The sequence below is a fragment of the Macaca fascicularis genome, chromosome 9 (assembly GCF_037993035.2).
Source record: "Macaca fascicularis isolate 582-1 chromosome 9, T2T-MFA8v1.1".
Classification (NCBI taxonomy): domain Eukaryota; kingdom Metazoa; phylum Chordata; class Mammalia; order Primates; family Cercopithecidae; genus Macaca; species Macaca fascicularis.
Window position 1 is genome coordinate 25,779,342 of NC_088383.1, and position 20,535 is coordinate 25,799,876.

Sequence of the window (20,535 nt, forward strand, 5' to 3'; positions counted from 1 at the left end):
ACTTTAAAAGAATTTATTTACTATCTCACCTACCAATAATAGATCTTTAAAACTTAACTCTGATAAGGGAAAAGTAAATTGAATAAGTCTTTTGTGAGCACTGATTGCTAGTCAGCAACACCGAAAGGACATTATGTGCACGGTGCTTTCATGACTTGGTAAATGAGCATAGACAGATCTGGTATTTTTCTATTTCCAGGATGGATACTTCAAATTTCCTGTTGAAGTTAGAAAATGCAATAAAGTGGACAGCTTAGAGAGCAGCCAGAAGGAGGGGCAGAGTGTGTGGCAGGTGGTGGCATGACCATCGAAGACTTTTCATATAATCATGCAGAAAAAACGGATTGGAAGTGGCTTTAAGAGCCAGGAGAGTGAGTTTTCCACTTTTCCCTATCCTGTGGGACAAGGAGTATAGAACAGTTTCCAGGGGCCACAGAAGGAGGAAGTACCTGGAGAAGCCTGAAGTAACTTTATTGGCTTATCCTGCAAACTCCTAGATTCCTGAGAAGACAGTGTCCTCTGAAAACAGCCTTGAGGGTCCTGTTTTGATTTTCCTCTGGCATTGGATTCATCATGGTAGATCGCTGGACTCTAATTCAAGGCCCCTGTACATCACTATTGCAGTTTCTTTTCTTTTGTTCTTTTATCTCTCTTCCTTTTTCCTTATCTCTCTCCTCCTTTTTCCTTCTGTCCTTTCCTTTCTCCCTCTCTTCCTTCATTTCTTCTTGACGCAACTTATTATTTAGAATTTTGCACTCTTTTTGTTTGTTTTTTGACAGAGTCTCGCCCTGTCACCCAGGCTGGAGTGCAGTGACACGACCTTGGCTCACTGTAACCTCTGTCTCCTGGGATCAAGCGATTGTTGTGCCTTAGCCACCCGAGTAGCTGGGATTCCAGGCACACACCACCATGTCTGGCTAATTTTTGTACTTTTAGTAGAGACGGGGTGTCACCATGTTGCCCAGGATGGACTTGAACTCCCGACCTCGAGCAATCCGCCCGGCCTTCTAAAGTGCTGGTATTACAGGTGTGAGCCACTGTGCCCAGCCTGCATTCATATTTTGTGTATTTCAAACACTTTTAAGCTTTTTAAGTATGCAAAATAAAGTAGGATTAAATAAGATTTTTATAAGCTTTTTTATTTTAAAGATCTGTATTTGGCTGGGCGCAGTGGCTTATGTCTGCAATCCCAGCACTTCCGGAGGCTGAGGTGGGCGGATCACTTGAGGTCAGGAGTCAAGCCCAGCCTGGCCAACATGGTGAAACCCCCTCTCTACTAAAAATACAAAAATTAACCAGGCCTGGTGGTGCATGCCTGTAATCCCAGCTACTTGGGAGGCTGAGAGAGGAGAATCACTCGAATCAGAAGCTGGAAGTTGCAGTGAGCTGAGATTGCACCATTGCATTCCAGCCTAGGAAACAGCGTGAGAATATGTCTCAAAAAAAAAAAAAAATCTATATTTAAACTATAATGTTCACCAATGAAATTATACACCTTTTCAGATACAAATGAAGGACCCAAAATGACTAGATTATTGTATAGTACTTTCGAGTCTTCACCCAAAACCCAAAACCAAATAAATATATTCACGTTAAAATAGGAATGTGAATTATTTATACTACTCTGATGAGACGGATGGCTCTAAAGCTGCATTCTGCTTCATTTTTCTTATTCAGCTGCCAAGTTACTGTAATTAATGACTAAATCTTAAGGCCATCTGACAGCTTATTCCTTCTAGATTTACAGTAATGACTGCTTTTAGTGACATTTCCACCTAACCAAAAATATCTTTCAGAGAATGTTTATTGAAATTGTTAAATATATTGATAACCAAAATTAAGGAAAACAACAATAACTTTTATCTACTGAACTATACGGAATTGTTTACTACGAGTTCTTTGTAACTTTATCACATTAGATTTGGACCAAACACAGATTGCAGAAGAAGGAGAATCAGCAACGTAGGCAATGTGTCCAATGAGAGCACTAATCATGATAATATAGATGATCACCATGAACACCATATTTAAATTATTTGAATCTCAGCCCTCTCATTAATATACCACAAGGCTACCTTTTTATTGATGTACTTTGGAACTAGTCCTGAAGGCTCAACATCATGCTTGTCTCCCGTTCTTTTATCAACATAAATGGGTTTAGGCTTTTTAGCCACTCCCATGATGACATCGGCTGCATTTGTATTTATAAAATTTTTTCCACTCTGTATTCCCATGACAGGATGATCAGTCCTCAATGGCACAGCAGGCTTTTTGGGCATGTTCCGATCAAACTTTTTTTCTGTTAAATATAACATTTCTTTGTTAATATTAAACTACAAACACTGCTACTCAGTACTATTTATAATATCCAGATATTTTACCACTTGTATATTTAAGTTTTAGTCATCATATATTTAAATATTTAAGATAGAAGTTTATACTTATCCTCAAACTCATTGACTTGTGGATATCAAATATGCACAGTTTTTTACCTGTCAATCATGCCTCAATAAAATAATTTTTTAAAAAGAAAAAAGTCAGTAATTAAAATGGAAATAAATTAAGGGCAACATAATCAATTAGTATGTTGAGAAGGCCAGGCACGGTGGCTCATGCCTATAATCCCAGCACTTTGGGAGGTTGAGGCGGGCAGATCACTTGAACTCAGGAGTTCGAGACCAGTCTTGGCAACATGGTGAAACCCCATCTCTGCAAAAAATGCAAAGTTAGCCAGGCATGATGGTGTGCACCTGTAGTCCCAGGTACTCAGGAGGCTGAGGTAGGAGGATTGTTTCAGCCTGGGAGGCAGAGGTTGCAGTGAACCAAGATCGTGCCATTGTACTCCAGCCTGGGTGACAGAGTGACATTCTGTCTCAAAAAAGATCACATACACACACACACACGCACACATACATATGAACAGTATATACACGGAAGAAGTATTTCTTGCTTATTGGCCGTTTTTACATAGCCTCTTCAGCTTGATCATTCCCATTGATCTATTTTGATATAGCCAAATGGTTTGCCACAATGCAAAAATGTGAAATAATTTATTTTTAAGAACTGAAAGCAACAGCTATCTTGAAAATGCCTTATTCCAATTTTAACCCCATCACCATTACTAAGGACTGACTTTATTCATTTATGCATAATTTGACCTTTATTATGAGTTTATATAACTTTTATTATCAGCAAAGCCAATACTTATTGTCAAGTCTATAAACTGGATTAGCCTCTTGTTAGGGACTGAGTTATGTCCTCCTAGAATTCACATGTTGAAGCCCTAACCCCCAGTATCTCAGAATGTAACAGTATTTGTAGAAAGGGTCTTTAAAGAGGTAATTAAGTCAAGATGAGGTCATTAGAGAAGGCTCTGATCCAATATGACTGGTGTCCTTAGAAGAGGAAATTTGAACACAGACATACATATAAGGAAGAACGTGTAAAGATACAGAGAAAAGATAACCATCTACAAGCCAATGAGAGATGCTTTAAAGAAACCAACCCTGCTGGGTGTGGTGTTGCATGCCTGCAGTCCCAGCTACTTGGGAGGCTGAGGTAGGAGGATTGCTTGAAACCAGGAGTGTGAGGCTGCAGTGTGCTTTCATCATGCCTATGAAGAGCCACCACACACTCCAGCCTGTGCAACATAGACCCCATCTCTAAAAATAAAAACAAATAAAAATACCCCCCAAAAAGGAAAGCAAAAATCAACTAATCCTCTGACACCTTGATATTGAACTTCTAGTTCTCCAGAACTGTCCTCCAGAACTGTCATTGGACTGAGTTTTTAAAGCTCTTGCAAAACCCTGCATGTCTTCCTTTTTTTCTCTCCCTTTTTTTGAGACAGGGTCTCACTCTGTTACCCAGGCCGGAGTGCAGTGGTGCAATCATAGCTCACTGCAGCCTCAACTTCCTGGGCTCAGGTGATCCTCCCACCTCAGCCTCCCATATAGCTGGGACCACAGACGTGTGTCAGCACACCTAGCTAATTAAAAAAAATATTTTTATAGAGATAGGGTCTCACTTTGTTGCTCAGGCTGGTCTCATACTCCTGGGCTAAAGCAATCCTCCTGTCTTGGCCTTCCAAAATGCTGGGATTGCACTCATGAGCCACTGTGCCCAGCCCTAACACCCCGAATTGATGAATTACTCTAAAGGTCAATGGAATTTTGGGTTTGCTTTTGCCTTAAAATGTTTATAAAATGATAGGTTTCTTCTTTTATTTCTTATTTGACACAAAGGAGATATATATATATATATATATATATATATAGTTGTGTTATATCATATGTTTAACCCTAGAGAGGCTATATGAAGACCCGAGGGATACCAGTGGTCCTAAGGCATTGAAAGCATCAAATTCACTTTAAGATTTTCCTATATTCTCAAATGGTATTGTTAGTCATAGAATGCTGGGGCACAATAGGCCAAGACTAGAGGAAGATACAAAAGAGACTTCTGAAGTCACGAATGAAGGATGAATGTTGTATTTTCACACTTGCTTCTTCCATCTTGCCATCTTGCCTCATAGTGCCCTTACCCTTTGTCATGAGATATGGGTTGAGAGAGGATTTGAGGACATTAAATACTGCCATAAAGAGAAGTAGTTTCACTTTTGTTAAAATGTACATCTCTAGCTGGGCTTGAGATGTTGCATTATTTCCTTGATGCCAGCAGACATAAAAAGCCAACATTTTGAAGAGACAGACTCGTTTCTTTCTGTCCTTTCCTTTTCTTTTTCTTTCCCTTCCCTTCCCTTTCTCCTTCCCCCCTTCTTCCTTCCTTCCTTCCTTCTTTCCTTCCTTCCTTCCTTCCTTCTTTTCCTTCTTTTCCTTCTTTTCCTTCCTTCCTTCTTTCCCTCCTTCCCTCTCTGCCTCCCTCCCTCCTTCCTTCCTCTTTCTTTCTTTCTGTCTGTCTCTCTCTCTCTTTCTTTCTTTTTTTTTTTGAGATTGGGTCTCACTTTGTTGTCCAGGCTGGAAGACAGTGGCTTGATCATAGCTCACTGCAGCTTCGAACTCTTGGCTCAATCGATCCTTCCACATCAGCCTCCAGAGTAGCAAAGACTACAGGTGCATGCCACCACACCTAGCTAATTATTTTTTTAAATTTTTTTGTACAGACGGGGTCTTGCTGTATTGCCCAGGTGCTCTCTTTTCTTTATTACCCTAAGACATCTGGGGAGACATACCTGGGTTGTGAAGAAATTGCTTCCATGCAAACCTGTCACAGATCACTTTTCGTCTACTCTCCCTTTCCCTGATAGCTTTCTTTCCTGAAATCATTCAATAGACTCCATAACTAGGATCAACTCTATAATTTTTGAGGCCCAGTAAAAAATAAAAACACAAGGCTACTTGATCAAAATTTAAAAATTTTAGTACAGCAAGAGTACAGCATTAAAATAGGCATGGGGCCCTAAGCTGGTTCTACCACTTATTCATGAAGCCTCCTTCATTACATCTAACTCATTACAGTCCAGTTGATCTTAGAGGTCTGGAAGAGTAAAAGCCTATACTCAAAAGTGAGTCTAGTAGTTGCTTCAACAACTGGTAGTAATGGTTGTAATTTTCATCTGTTGGAGAAAAGGCCAGACAGGGTTTAGATGCTGGGCAATCTTGCCCATTAGTCAGATACTGTCTCTGGGGTCTTGACTCTTCCTATAATTGTTGTTTATAATTGAAGCCCCACAGCTAGGGACTAAGATGGTTCGGCATGTGGGCTTCATTGGATAGTCCAAACCCAATCAAAAGTCTATTTGGGGGGGCAATTTATCATTCTCCATTCTCTTTTTCTACTCCATTCTCTACTTCCACTTTCTCCTAGTCAAATTCTGTTTAATATGAGGTAAAGCTGCTATCACCTGTGCACGTTTAATATTCATCAACAATACAATAATAGTTAAATCACCTGCTAAAGCTTTTAATATTAAAAAGAAAGCATGATAAAACCTACTGGGTGGTAGAGTTTTTTCCTTTGAATGTTTCTTTAGGAAATCCTTTGGAGAAGGTACTTCAACTTTTGCTGGTCCCATAGTTTTCATTGCAGTTTTAGCTTTTTGCATGTCATCTTTTACAGTTGCCTTAAAAATGGATATGTACCTAAAATTAAATTTAAAAAGTTGTAGCATTTATATTTCTAGTAAAAATTACTTAAAGTTTAAATTTCACATTTTAATTTATTTAAGTCTATATTCATATGGAGAAGCATAATCATAAAACACACTTACCTGAGCCCTGTCCATCAGGCTTAGAAAAACTAGATGGAAGCTCTGCTCTAAGAAAGAGGTGCTAGGGCAAAAGTGTTCATAGTATTTCCTTATTATCCTTTGAACATCTGTAGCATTGATAGTGATGTCACTCCTCTCATTCTTGATGTTAGTAATTTGTGTTCTCTGTCTTTCTCTCTCTTTCTCTCTCTGCTGATCAGTCTGGCGAGGGGTCTATTAATTTTATCAATCTTCTCATAGAACCAGAATTTCATTAATATTTTCCAGTGTTCATGTTTTCCATTTCAATGATATCTGCACTTATTTTTACTATTTCTTCTTACTTTGGTTTTAATTTGTTTTTCTTTTTTTACTTTCTTAAGGTACAAGTTTAGGTTTTTTATTTTGAACTTTAATACTTTTGAAGTCTTCTTTGATTTAGAAGTTTGTTTATACATGTTTAGTTTTCATAGATTTGGGATTTTCCAGATATCTAATTGATTTCAGATATATTTCCATTGTGGTTAGAGAATATACTTTGTATGATTTCAATTCTTTTAAATTTTCTGACATTTGTTTTATGGCACAAAGTATGTTCTATTTTAGTAAATGTTCCGTATACACTTGAAAAGAAAGTATATTGTGCCACTGTTGGCTGGAGTGTTCTATAAATGACAATTATGTCAAACTGAAAGTATCTTCAAATGTACTGTATCCTTCCTGATTTTGTCTATTCTATTAATTATTGAAAAAGAGATGTTAAGATCTCTGACTGTAATTGTGGATTTGGCTATTTTTTCTTTCAGTTAAAAGAGTTTTTGCTTTATGTATTTTGAAGATCTGTTTGTAGGTGCATAGCATTTAGGATTGTTATATCTTCTTGAAAAACAGATCACTTCATCACTACAAAATAACATTCTTTATTCCTTTTAAAATTCTTTGCTCTAGATTCTACTCTGTCTGATATTATGGTAGCTACTCAAGCATCCCTTTGACTTGCAATAGTATATGTTTTTCCATTCTTGGACTTTCTACTTGTCTGAGTTTTCCTATAGACTGCATAGAAATTTTATCCAGCCAACAATTACTTTTGTTTAGTATGTTTATACAATTCACTTTTAATGTGATTTTAAAAATTTGTTTCTGCTTAAATTTTCCAGCTTGCTGTTTTTTAAATATCCCCTTGCTCATTCTTTCTATCTTGCTTTTTGTTTTGTTTGGTTTGGTTTTGTGGAAACTGTAGCTTTCCAGTATACCGGTTTAACTTATCAGAGCCTACTGTCAAGTAATATTATAGCATTTTATATATGGTATGAGAACCTTTCAAAAGAATACTTGCATCCAACCCCACCCTTGTCCTAGTGTTGTAGTATATTTTACTTTTCTGTGTGGTATAAAAATCCATAAATGATTGTGATTATGTTCCCTTTATATAATTATATTTTAAATATATTTGAAAAAATCTTGAATATTTACACATATATTTGCCATTTCCAGTGTTCTTTATTCTGCTGTATAAACCCATATTTCCAAAGGATACCATTCCTTCTCCATAAAGGACCTTTTTAAACTTCTGGCTTCCATTGTTTCTAATGATACATTTGCTGTCCTTTTTTCTTCTTCTTCTATATAATTTTTCTTTTTTTCCTCTGGCTGTTTTAAACTTTTTTTCTCTTTATTAATAGTTTTAATAAGTTTGATGATAATGTCTCTTGGTATGATTTTTTTTTCCACTTGGGGTTAACTGTGATTCTTGGATTTTTGGATTTTGAGATTTCATCAAATTTGACAAATTTTTAACCTTTATTCAAGTATTTCTTCTGTTTCCTCATCCGTTTTCTCCTCTTCCATGATTCTTTGACTGCTTGATATTGTTCAAGCCTCATTCTCTGCTTTCCTTTTCAGTCTATTTTTTCTCTGTATTTCATTTTGTATTGTTATATTACTGTGTCTTCAAATTCACCTAAATTTTCTTTTTCAGTGTCTTAGCTGCTGTCAATCCAATCTATTACTTATAGCTACATTTTGTACATGGTATTCTTTATGGTTAGAAGTTAGATTTGGATCTCTCCTTCCATTTCTTTCCCCATCTTGGTTCATGCTTTCTTGTACCTTTTGAATACATGATGAATATTTAAAATAACTGTTTTAAGGTCTTCTCTGCTGATTCTCTCATCTGTGTCATTTCTGTGTCTGTCTTTACTACGTTTTCTCTTGGTTATGCATTATATTTTCCTGCTTCTTTGTATGCCTGGTAATTTTTGATTGGATGCCAAACATTGTGAATTTTACATTGCTTGCTGCTGAATTTTTCTCTTCTCTCTTTTCTGGTGTTCTTTAAATTTTTTCCTTAGCCTTTTTCTGGGATTCAGTTATGATAGTTGGAAACAGGGTGATCATTTTAAAGCTTGCTTTAAGTGTTAGGGTAATTCCACAAGTGCTTTCAGTCTATTTTGAATTTAGCCCCACTACTGAGGCAATATGCTTCTGAGTGCACTACTCAATGCCCTGTGTATTAGGAGGTGTCTCCACCTGGGCTGGTGGGAACACGAACTTTACCTGGGGCTACTGCTTTCTGTTATTTTCTTGGCCTTGGTTGTTTCATTACATACGTGTGCTATCAACCAAAGACTTTAGGGAAATCCTTGTTCGTATTTCCACAGTCCTGTCTCTATGCAGCTCTCCTCTCTGGTACTCCATGCTGTGAATCCTAGCAGCTTTGGCCTTCACAAACTCTGAGTTCTGTCTCAACTCAGGGAGACTCCTAGGCTTTGTTTTAATTTTTCCTTCAGGATCTTGGCCTGGAAATTCTATCCAGAGAGTATGCTGGGGCAATCGTAGGGTTTGCCTCACTTGTTTCTCTTCTCTTATGGATGACTGCTCTGTGTTGTCTATTGTTCAGTGTCTGATAACTATTGTTTCATATATTTTTTTCTGGTGTTCTGGTTATTTACGTCGAGAAGATAAATCCCATCTTTGGTTGAAAGCAAAAGTTCAGCGATACTGTTTGTAACAACTTGTATTATCTTCTTCCTTATGTAGATAGACTTATTTGGAGACACATTATTGTTTTTTTCCTTTTAGGAGCCTTGCCTCAATCCTGAACTTAAAGGCTGGGAATCAATTATAGTCCAAACCGAATGAGCTCATTAGATACTTTCAAGAAATAATGTTCAAGCCAAATCTGTGCCTTAAAATGCCCATAGAAGTTGGGGTTGGCAGATACGGTCTCGTGATTAAGAAGATAATTTCATTTGGGGTTAAAAAAAGGTGTCTCTACCCCCACCTCTTTTAAGTTTGTAAACCCATGATTCAATATGTTTTTGTGTAGGTATACGAACTGAAAGCCTGTCCATCTATTATAGAAAATAAGATACTCTATTTTATATAAATGATATTTTCCAAATTACAAAAATAACATTAATAAGTAAATTAAAATCTAGGTCTCCTCCAGCTCTCCAACAAATTTTCCAGGATAAATTCCATTTCAGTGTTTCTTTATTTCCTTCTTTTTTTTTTTTGTCTGCTCTGTTGCCCAGGCTGAAGTGCAGTGGTGTGATCTTAACTCACTGTAACCTCTGCCTTCTGGGTTCAAATGATTCTCGTGCCTCAGCCTCCTGAGTAGCTGGGACTACAGGCACGCATCACCATGCCTGGCTAATTTTTGTATTTTTAGTAGGGACAGGGTTTCACCACATTGGCCAGGATGGTCTGGAACTCCTGGCCTCAAGTAATCCACCTACCTTGGCCTCCCAAAGTGCTGGGATAACAGATGTGAGCCACCGTGCCAAGCCTGTGTTTCTATTTTTGTACGAATTGCAACCAGATTTAAAAAACTTAATATAGTGTGATATCTTAATACACATAAAGCTTATTCTTTATGTTAAATAGCTGCATTTTATTCCATTTTCTGAATGGTGTGGTTTTATTACAAAGATCTAATGGTGACTTTATTAGATAATTGGCTCTATTTTCTTTTAAGTTCAGGGATACATGTGCAGATTTGTTATATAGGTAAACATGTGTTACGGGGGTTTGTTGGACAGATTATTTCATCACGCAGGTATTAAGCCGAGTACTCATTACTTGTTTTTCCTGATCCTCTCCCTCCTCCCACCCCCACCCTCCGATAGGTCCCAGTGTGTGTTGTTCCCCTCCATGTGTCCATGTGTTATCATCATTTAGCTCCCACTTTACGTAAGAATCTAGCAGTATTTGGTTTCATGTTCCTGTGTTAGTTTGCTAAGGACAGTATTACCGCAGCATTACACTATTGCATGGGACTCTGAACTCTGGAGCCTAGGCTGTGTTAGAAAGTTATCCAAATTATTTATTGAGGAGAATTTTTACATGCACACATCCATGTCCTTGCAAAGGACATGATCTCATTCTTTTTTTTATGGCTGAATGGTATCCTGTGGTGTATATGTATCACCTTTTCTTTATCCAGTCTATCACTGATGGGTATTTAGTTGATTCATGTCTTTGCTACTGTGAATAGTGCTGCAATGAACCTAGGCATGCATGTGTCTTTATAATAGAACAATTTCTATTCCTTTGGGTATATATCCAGTTATGGGATTGCTGGGTTGAATGGTATTCCCATCTTTAGGTCTTTGAGGAATCGCCACACTGTCTTCCACAACGGTTGAACTAATTTGCACTCCCATCAGCAGTAAGTGTTCCTTTTTCTCCACAACCTCACCAGTATCTTTTGAATAATGGCCATTCTGATTGGTGTGAGATGGTATCTCATTGTAGTTTTGATTTGCATTTCTTTAATGGTCAGTGATGTTGAGCTTTTTTTCATATGATTGTTGGTTGCATGTGTGTCTTCTTTTGAGAAGTGTCTGTTCATGTCCTTTGCCCGCTTTTTTAATAGCATTATTTTTTTTGTTCTTGTAAATTTGTTAAAGTTTCTTATAGATGCTGGATATTAGACATTTGTCAGATGCATAGTTTGCAAAAATTTTCTCCCATTCTGTAGGTTGTTTACTCTGTTGATGGTTTCTTTTCCTGTGCAGAAGCTCTTTAGTTTAATTAGATCCCATATGTCAATTTTTGCTTTTGTTGCCACTGCTTTTGGCATCTTCATCATGAAATCTTTGACTGTGCCTATGTCCTGAATGGTATTGCCTAGCTTCTCTTCCAGGGTTTTTATAGTTTTGGGTTTTACATTTAAGTCTTTAATCCATCTTGAGTTAATTTTTGTATATGGTTAAAGAAGGGGTCCAGTTTCATTCTTCTGCACATGGCTAGCCAGTTCTCCCAGCACCATTTATTGAACAGGGAGTCCTTTTCTCATTGCTTGTTTTTGTCAGGTTTGTAAAGGTCAGATAGTTGTAAGTGGGCAGTTTTATTTCTGGGTTCTCTATTCTGTTCCATTGATCTCTGTGTCTGTTCTTGTACCAGTACCATGCTGCTTTGGTTACTGCAGCCCTGTAGTATAGTTTGAAGTCAGGCAGTGTGATGGATAATTGGCTCTATTTTCTATTTATTATCAGAATTATTAGATACGGCTAAAGATAAGTTATTCTCAAACTAAAACTGTCATCTTCAAAACACATATAAAAACTGTATTTTACTGCCAATAATTACCATGTAGTAAGTCCCATCAAGATAGTAGATTTACATTTTTAAAACCATTTATTTTAAACGGCACACAAATAAATGATATTGCCCAAAAAGTTGGGATAGTTTGAAAGTGCTTAATTTAGATTTTTTTTTTCCTCTAATGGGCAAAATGGGCATCTGATTAACAACTTTTCTTTTTCAATTTTTGGCCAGTGTTACTGCAGCATTACACTATTGTGTGGAACTCTGAACTCTGGAACCTAGGCTGTGCTAGAAAGTTATCCAAATTATTTCTTGAGGAGAATTTTTAGATGTACACAGATACACTTTAAGACCCCCTACAGGCTTGAAATGAGAGTGTTCAATTCAGGCTCATGTCTATATCAAGTAACTAAATTTTCAAAAATGGATGCCAATTCCTCCCCCAGCCTGGTTGTCTGTCATAGCTCTGCTCTGCACTTACTTGACAACACAGACATATGTCATTGAGTATAATGATGATCTTAGTGCTGCTCAATACCTCTCACAAGCTGTTGAGTGAAATAATACATGGAATATCAAAAGACTATGTAGTTAATGTATTCATCTACATCTGTGCTGTGTAATACAGCCACATGTGGATACTGAGCACTTGAAATGTGGCTGGTGCCACATGCTGAAATCATAGTATTTTAGATATATTGCATTAAATAAACTACATAACGTAAATTTTTCCTGTTATTTCTACTTTTAAAAGTGACTATTAGAAACATTTAAATTACATATATGATTCTCATTACATTTCTGTTATACTGTGCTGATCTAGATAGCAGGAAAATCTATCCTTGAATTAAACTATATAGTCAGATAGCTGCACACCCAGAGTACAACACATTGCTGTCTCCAAAACTGCTTTGGTTAAGTTATGTTATCGTACTGGGATACTGATCTATAATGAGGGCAATATTAGACTTATGAAACTCAGTACATTTAGTGTAAAAGTGCGGCTGAAATCTTTATTATATTACACACATGGTCTCCTCTCTCCATGAATTCTGGAGGAAGTGTATTTGTGGCAGCACACCAAGAACATTTGTGCTCCTCTTTGGCTACTGCTTTGCTTTTGTCTTTGGACAATGTGACTTAGAGTGTAATTGAATTTTAAAGAAGCATGGGAAGCATCTTTCTTCCTTTGTGGGCTGGCTGCTTAACTAATAGAGTCAAATTTGTTTCAGACTTTAAGCAAATGTACATGATTTTAAAGCGTACATTTCATGTAGGTCCTCATTTGTAGCTTTACTATTGTATCATAAATTTCCCATTTGCTTTGATAGCCTCATCAAAAACACTTACTGCATTAGAATAAGGTTGTGTACAAACACCACATAGTAGTTGATATACAATAAGTTATCAAAAACTAAACAACTATAGATGTTACTGAAACAAAAAAGACTCAGTTTGTTTAACTGACTCAGGCCAAAAGACTGTGCAAACCAATTAAAGTTATGAGCTTTGGTATTAGATTTGTGTCTCCATCTCAGCCCTTGTTCTTCATCATTGCCTCAACTTCTGGGCCAGAGATTTTTCTTCTGTAACAAGAGGATACTACTACGTATCCGATAAGATTCTTGTGAAAAGAGCAATAACTGGCATATTTTAAATTCTAATACATTGAACATATTGCTATTAATAGTAATAGTATTCTTGTGGTTATAATTATTATTGGATATCCATCCTGATAAAATGTTTTAAAACTGAAACTGTTTAACCCTTTACTTGATTTTACCTGTGTCCTGGAAGACACAGTCTTATTCTGTAAAAATTTGAGTCATCATGTCTAGGTGGTTATAACAGACTGACATATTTCCCTGATCTGCAAAAGTGAATTCTCATATACAATATATTGTTAGTATTGCTTAAGATATTAAACCTTATTCTATAACAGAATAATCTAAAAAATGAGTCTAACATTCACAAAATCTCACTTACACATTTCCTTGGCAACTGATTTTAAGAAATATCGTTGTCATATTTTCTTCTCTCAACATTTTTGTGTATATATCAAATGCCAGAGAGGTGTGCTAATACCTTTTACCACATGTTATATTATGTATAGGTTTCTAAATTAGAGGCAGTAACTCAAAATACATATTAAGCCAGTAAATGCAGATGGAAGCCACAATGTTCCTTGCTGAAAAAAATTCTGTATCTGGTTGTCTGTCCCCTCATCCGTATGCCTGAAGGGAAAGGTGCCTTTTGAATTACCCTGTTAACCACATAGTTTTCCAGGCCTTCAATTCTTCTACATTCTTCAGGTAATTCTATTAATTCCAACACATCTTCATTTGTGTGCCTGTGATATATATATGTATATATAAAACATAATATGAATAAATATAAATATGAGATACATAAGCATGAGAAGGGCAGTTGGACAAAATGTAAGAGATGAAGAGAAGTATTATTGTGGGTCTGCAGAGACTGCCTAGCCAGATGAAAAACATATTCTAACACTTAAATTCTAACACTAAACACTAAAACACTAAAATAGCTACTAACACTAATCATAATGCTCAGAGACCATATATTGCAGCAATGGGAATTTTAGCATAAAATGTCATCATGCCAAACAAAAAGAGACTTTGGAATAGTCTAGACTTTCTTTGAATATAAGTTAATTAAAAGGGTTACTGCTTTCCTTGATTAAATTCTTGGCTGTAATTAGTTAGCAAAGTGGGTAAGACAAGAAACTCTGGATCAGAAGAAAATGACCATGTCACCTAAGAGTTCCTAATAGTCAAGGAACAGATTTCTCAGCAAAGTCAGATACACAGCCATACTTGAAACAAAGAGACGTTATAAAGACTTCAGAACATATAAGTGTTAACAATATTGACACTGCATAAAGCAGAAGGCAGTCCAAGAAGAATAGGAAGCTCCAAAAATGAAACTCTGATTATGTGTTACAATTAATCACAATGAAAAACAGAACCACGTTAAACAAAAACTAGTGGTGTTCACTGCCTTAAATATTCTCATTTTCAAAAAGTATGCATGCAGAAATTCTATACTATAGAGCCTGATGACAATTTCTGTAAGAGTTGTAGAGAGAATTTTTATTACATTCATAGAGAAGCAATGATTGCATAAGGCCATTTGGAGTTTCAGGTCACCACAAACGAAAATCAATTAAAAAATAAGATTATTTGATAAATAGATTAGGGAAATATTTTAGACATAATAATTTGCATGTTGATGTTAGCAGAGAATCTTGTTAAATCCTTGTTGATAATGTAGAGAAATATGAGTTAATAGGTTCCCTTTGGTGACTGAACACTCAAAAGTATTGCTATCAGCCTAGAGAGAGGTGTCTGGTAGCCTAGTGAAGTATATAGCACTTGCCGTGTGATATGGTTTGGCTGTGTCCCCATCCAAATCTCATCTTGGATTGTAGCTCCCATAATTCCCATATGTTGTGGGAGGGACCCAGTGGGAGGTAAGTGAATCATGGGGGTGGTCTTTCCCATGCTGTTCTTGGGATAGTGAATAAGCCACATAAGATCTGATGGTTTCATAAAGAGGTGTTCCCCTGAACACACTCTCTTGTTGGCCACTATGTAAGATGTGACTTTGTTCCTCCTTCACCTTTTGCCATGATTGTGAGGCCTCCCCAGCCATGTGGAACTGTGAGTCAAACCTCTTTCCTTTATAAATTACCTAGTCTTGGGTATATACTTATCAGCAGTGTGAGAACAGACTAATAACAATAAATTGGTACCAGTAGAGTGGCATGCTGCTATAAAGATATCCAAAAATGTGAAAGTGACTTTGGAACTGGGTAACAGACCAAGGTTGGAACAGTTTGGAGGACTCAGAAGGGGACAGAAAGATGTGGGAACGTTTGGAACTCCTAGAGACTTGTTGAATGGGTTTGACCAGAATGCTGATAGCGATAAGGACAATAAAGTCCAGGTTGAGGTGGTCTCAGATGGAGATGAGGAACTTGTTGAGAACTGGAATAAAGGTGACTCTTGCTATGTTTTAGCAAAGAGACTGGTGGCATTTTGCCCCTGCCCTGAAGATTTGTGGAACTTTGAATTTGAGAGAGATGACTTAAGGCATCTGGTGGAAGAAATTTCTAAGTGGCAAAACATTCAAGAGGTGAGTTGGGTGCTGTTAAAAGCATTCAGTTTTATGTATTCACAAGGATATGGTTTGGAATTGGAACTTATGCTTAAAGGGAAGCAGAGCATAAAAGTTCAGAAAATTTGCAGCCTGATGATGCAATAGAAAAGAAAAACCCATTTTCTGAGGAGAAATTCAAGCCAGCTGCAGAAATTTGCATAAGGAGAAGCCAAATGTTAATAGCCAAAACCATGGGGAAAATGTCTCCAGAGCATGTCAGAGGTCTCCACAGCAGCCCTTCCCATTACAGACCCAGAGACCTAGGAGGGAAAAATGGTTTCATGGGCTGGGCCCAGGGCCTTGCTGCTTTGTGCAACCTTGGGACTTGGTGCCCTGAGTCCCAACCATGGCTAAAAGGGGCCAATGTAGAGCTCATGCCATTGCTTCAGAGGGTGCGAGCCCCAAGCCTTGGAGGCTTCCACATGGTGTTGGGACTGCAGGTGCACAGAAGTCAAGAATTGAGGTTTGGGAACCTCCATCTAGATTTCAGAGGATGTATCAAAATATCTGGATGTCTAGGCAAAGATGTGCTTCAGAGGCAGAGCCCTCATGGAGAACTTCTGCTAGGGCAGTGTGGAAGGGAAATGTGGGGTTGAAGCCCCCCAATAGAGTCCCCAATGGGTCACCACCTAGTGGAGCTGTGAGAAGAGGGCCACTGTTCTCCAGACCTCAGAATGATAAATCCACTAAGAGCTTGCACCATGTACCCAGAAGAGCTGCGGACACTCAATCCCAGCCCATGAAAGCAGCCAGCAGGGGGTCTGTACCCTGCAAAGTCATAGGGGCAGAGCTACCCAAGACCATGGGAACCCATCTCTTGCATCAGTGTGACCTGCATGTGACACATGGAGTCAAAGGAGATCATTTTGGAACTTAAAGGTTTAATGACTGCCCTATTAGAATCTGGACTTGCAAGGAGCCTATAGCCCCTTTGTTTTGGCCAATTTCTGCCATTTTGAATGGTTATATTTATCCAATGTCTGGACCCCCATTGCATCTGGGAAGTACCTAACTTGCTTTTAATTTTACAGGCTCATAGGCAGAAGGGACTTGCCTGGTCTCAAATGAGACTTTGAACTGTGGACTTATGAGTTAATGCTGAAATGATTTAAGACTTTGGGGGACTGTTGGGAAGGCATGATTGGTTTTGAAATGTGAGGACATGAGATTTGGGAGGGGCTGGGGTAGAATGATATGGTTTGGCTGTGTCCCCACCCAAATCTCATCTTGAATTGATGAGATCCCATAATTCCCACGTCATGGGAGAGACCTGGTAGGAGGTAATTGAATCATGGGGGTGGGTCTTTTCTGTGCTGCTCTCATGATAGTGAATAAGTCTCATGAGATCTGATGGTTTTATAAAGAGGAGTTCCCCTGCACACACTCTCTTGCCTGCCACCATGTAAGATGTGACTTTGCTCCTCCTTTGCCTTCCGCCATGATTGTAAGGCCTCCTCAGTCATGTGGAACTGTGAGTCAATTAAACCTCTTTTTAAATATAAATTACCCAGTCTTGAGTATGTCTTTATTAGCAGTGTGAGAACAGACTAATATACCATGTTCAATGATAGATAAGAGATATAAAACACAAACTTATTAAATTTGCAAATGACACAAAGCTGGGAAGAATGGTTAACAGAATGTATAAAAGATTCAAATTCAAAATGATCTCCATAGATTAATGAGTTGAGATAAAAAGGAATCAGCTACATAATTAGAGGATGGGAGAGGTCAACCTTAGTCAAAATCCATACAGGGTATTTCAATGTGAGCCAACAGTTGGACACGACTGTCAAAATACTTACGGAAGCTTAGGCTGAATGGATGAAAATATTGTGCCAAGAATTATGGAAAAGAGATAATGGTTTCATGGACTGTTCAGACCATAACTGGAATATTGCTTTAAACAAAATGGAAAGAGGGAATGACTGGAGATATTCAATAACTGCAGACATCAATAAAGGGTGATAGGCCAGGCATAGTGGCTCATGCCTATAATCATAGCACTTTGGGAGGCAGAGGTGGGTTGATTACTGGAGGTCAGGAGTTCAAGACCAGCCTGGCCAACATGGTGAAACCCCGTCTCTACTAAACGTACAAAATTAGCCGGGCATGGTAGCAGGGGCCTGTAATCCCAGCTACTTGGGAGGCTGAGGCAGGAGAATCGCTTGAATCCAGGAGGCAGAGGTTGCAGCGAGCCGAGATGGCACTACTGCACTCCAGCCTGGGCAAAAAGAGTGAAACTCTGTCTCAAAGAAAATTAATTAAAAAAAAAAAAGGGTGACAGATTTGGTGAAAATCTTGGAAACCATCTTATGCATCATGAGTAACTCAGATTTTGAAAACTGAATCATGACTTCCCATTGACTTTGAGACTTTCATAACTTAAGTCTCAGCCAATAGTTCAACTGCAGAAAAGTGCCCTTCATCCGATTTTGGTCACATACATTCATCTTCTAAGTTCTCAGTTAGTATCTTCATCTCTCATTAGGGTTTTCAATGATAAATTTTAGTGTTCATATTTCAGTTCCCCAAAAAGACTGTAAACTCTGAGGCGTGGGAGATCAAAAGGTGGGCAGTTGTCAGAATCTTGACAGTGTAAATTGACTTTAACCTAACAGAAATGATTCTTGTGGCATCATATTTGGGTGCCTCTATTTCCTCTCATCACAAATCTTTCTTCTACTCATTTCTTTATAGTAAAACCAAGAAGTCTGTGCTATCACTCCAACAGCACCAAGAACAGATATACTAGTGCAATATTATATACATAATTGGGGCTCCATTAACGCTTGCCAAATGAATAAAGACTGTTCCTATAAATGTTTTCGAAAAAAAAAATCGTCTAGATGCAGTACAACTTTTCAATTTGCCAAAGAACAGAGTACCTACTTAACAAAATAACACTCAAATTCAATATTCTATAGAAATACAATCTACCAATGTGTTACAGAGAGGAGGAGTTTTATCTCGTGTAATATGCAGGAATTTGAAACCAAAAGTTGGTTCAACAATAGACAATTTGAACTCTACTCATAAATTCTGCAACCGTGCGATAACTTACTTTATATTCCTCTTTCCAATCTCTAGATTTTGATATGCTGATGGAAAAGTAATAAATATAGTTACTGCTCTAGTTTAAACCAAATATTTAAAGTTGAAGAAGCTGCCTACTTGTTGAGCTATTACCCTAATACTAGTAAAAATAATTGACCATTAGATCTAAAAGGGGCCTTGGATATTACCTAGTACATTTATCTCACAGATCAGTAAACCAATGAAACTTTATCCAAGATCACAAAGACAATTAATCGCTAGGCCTGATTTTCAGTCCGACAAGGTGATGGTATACCAACAAGCGTGATGGTAAAAGACATGAAACATTTCAAGTCCTAGGAGAGCTGAGATTTTCTCCACTACTTTCTTTGCTCCCCACAGATTTAAGTAAGTTCTAAGAAGTCCCTACAGATGGGAGTAACTGAAGTGCTTCCTCTGCACGTTTTTGAGATTTGGAGAATATAAGAGGTTCTAAGACCTATGTAAAATTTCAACTCAATTACATATTTTTTGGTTCATTATCCACCAAGTCTTTCTTCCATTAAACCATTAGATCTGAAAAAGTCCTTAGAAACTGCCTAATAGTAGTAGATATTTCGTTTCACTGATCAAAAACCTGAGGTTCAAGAGCAAATGTAAATTTATATTTCATAAAAATCTTGGGGGGAAAGATAAGTACTATCCCATTAGAGAGGGAGAAGTAGTGCAGTTAGAAATACAACACCGAACTCCTGAAACCAAACATCAAGTATACTTAAACAAGGTAACAGAGTTGTTATTTTTCTCTTTTCAACGACATGAAACTTCGTGCTATGTTGTATACATATCACATATAATTAAATTACACAATAATCATATGCAGTATTAATAAGAGGTTAAGTGTAATATAATCAAATGGTCATCTCACAGCGCCGGACTGCCCTCTCTGTAAAACTGTGAGATGCTAAATACCTAGATATTTCGACCTTTTCTCTAACAAGTTATCCTCCAAGGCTACTTCATCGAGGCATAAATACATTTTATTATTAAAAATCCCAGTATATGTATGTTTAATTAATACTGACTATTCCCCATTCTTGTTTCAAGTGATGGTCTTTGCTTATCCACATACCTAGGAGGCTGGGGAGGCTCCTTCAAGTCACTGGGTATGAGGTTATAAATGCACTCAGAAGGGCACGTTGGATCCATGGTCACCAAATGACTCCTTAAAAGCTATTCTCAGCTTTTTTCTCCCTGTCCCAGTATCTCTGTCCTCCTTCACTGCTTCCCCTTTCTTACTTCTTCGCCTTCTCAAGGACCAGTTTCTCTCCTTCACATCGTCCCCCCTTTGACCCCCTCTTAGCAGTCCTCTCTCGGGAAGAAAACACCCTATTTCTCCCGGGATTGCTAAGCGTCGTTGACTGTGCGGTTGCCGTGGAAACCGTTACTAGGCAACGAGGAAGTACACGGCGGCACTGCAAACTAGGTCTCCGCTCTTTCTGTATCGCCTTCTACTGGAGAAGCTCATTTGGAAGCCACTGTTTTTACGTGCC

General features: G+C 37.8%; 1 protein-coding gene across 4 annotated transcripts in view; it reads right to left on the minus strand.

The window, feature by feature from the left end:
- The window catches only part of ENKUR (enkurin, TRPC channel interacting protein), a 79,446-nt gene that overhangs the window by 11,762 nt on the left and 47,149 nt on the right, over positions 1-20,535 (minus strand). For 2 of the 4 annotated variants that reach the window (XM_045399704.3, XM_045399705.3), the window contains exons 3-4: positions 5,956-6,101; positions 2,076-2,299 (exon numbers count right to left, since the gene is read on the minus strand). In XM_045399704.3, coding sequence (XP_045255639.1) covers positions 2,076-2,299; positions 5,956-6,101 — 370 coding nt within the window. Of the gene's footprint in view, positions 1-2,075; positions 2,300-5,955; positions 6,102-20,114; positions 20,406-20,535 lie in introns of those variants that run through there. The other 2 variants (XM_045399706.3, XM_074001252.1) reach the window with 2 other exon arrangements.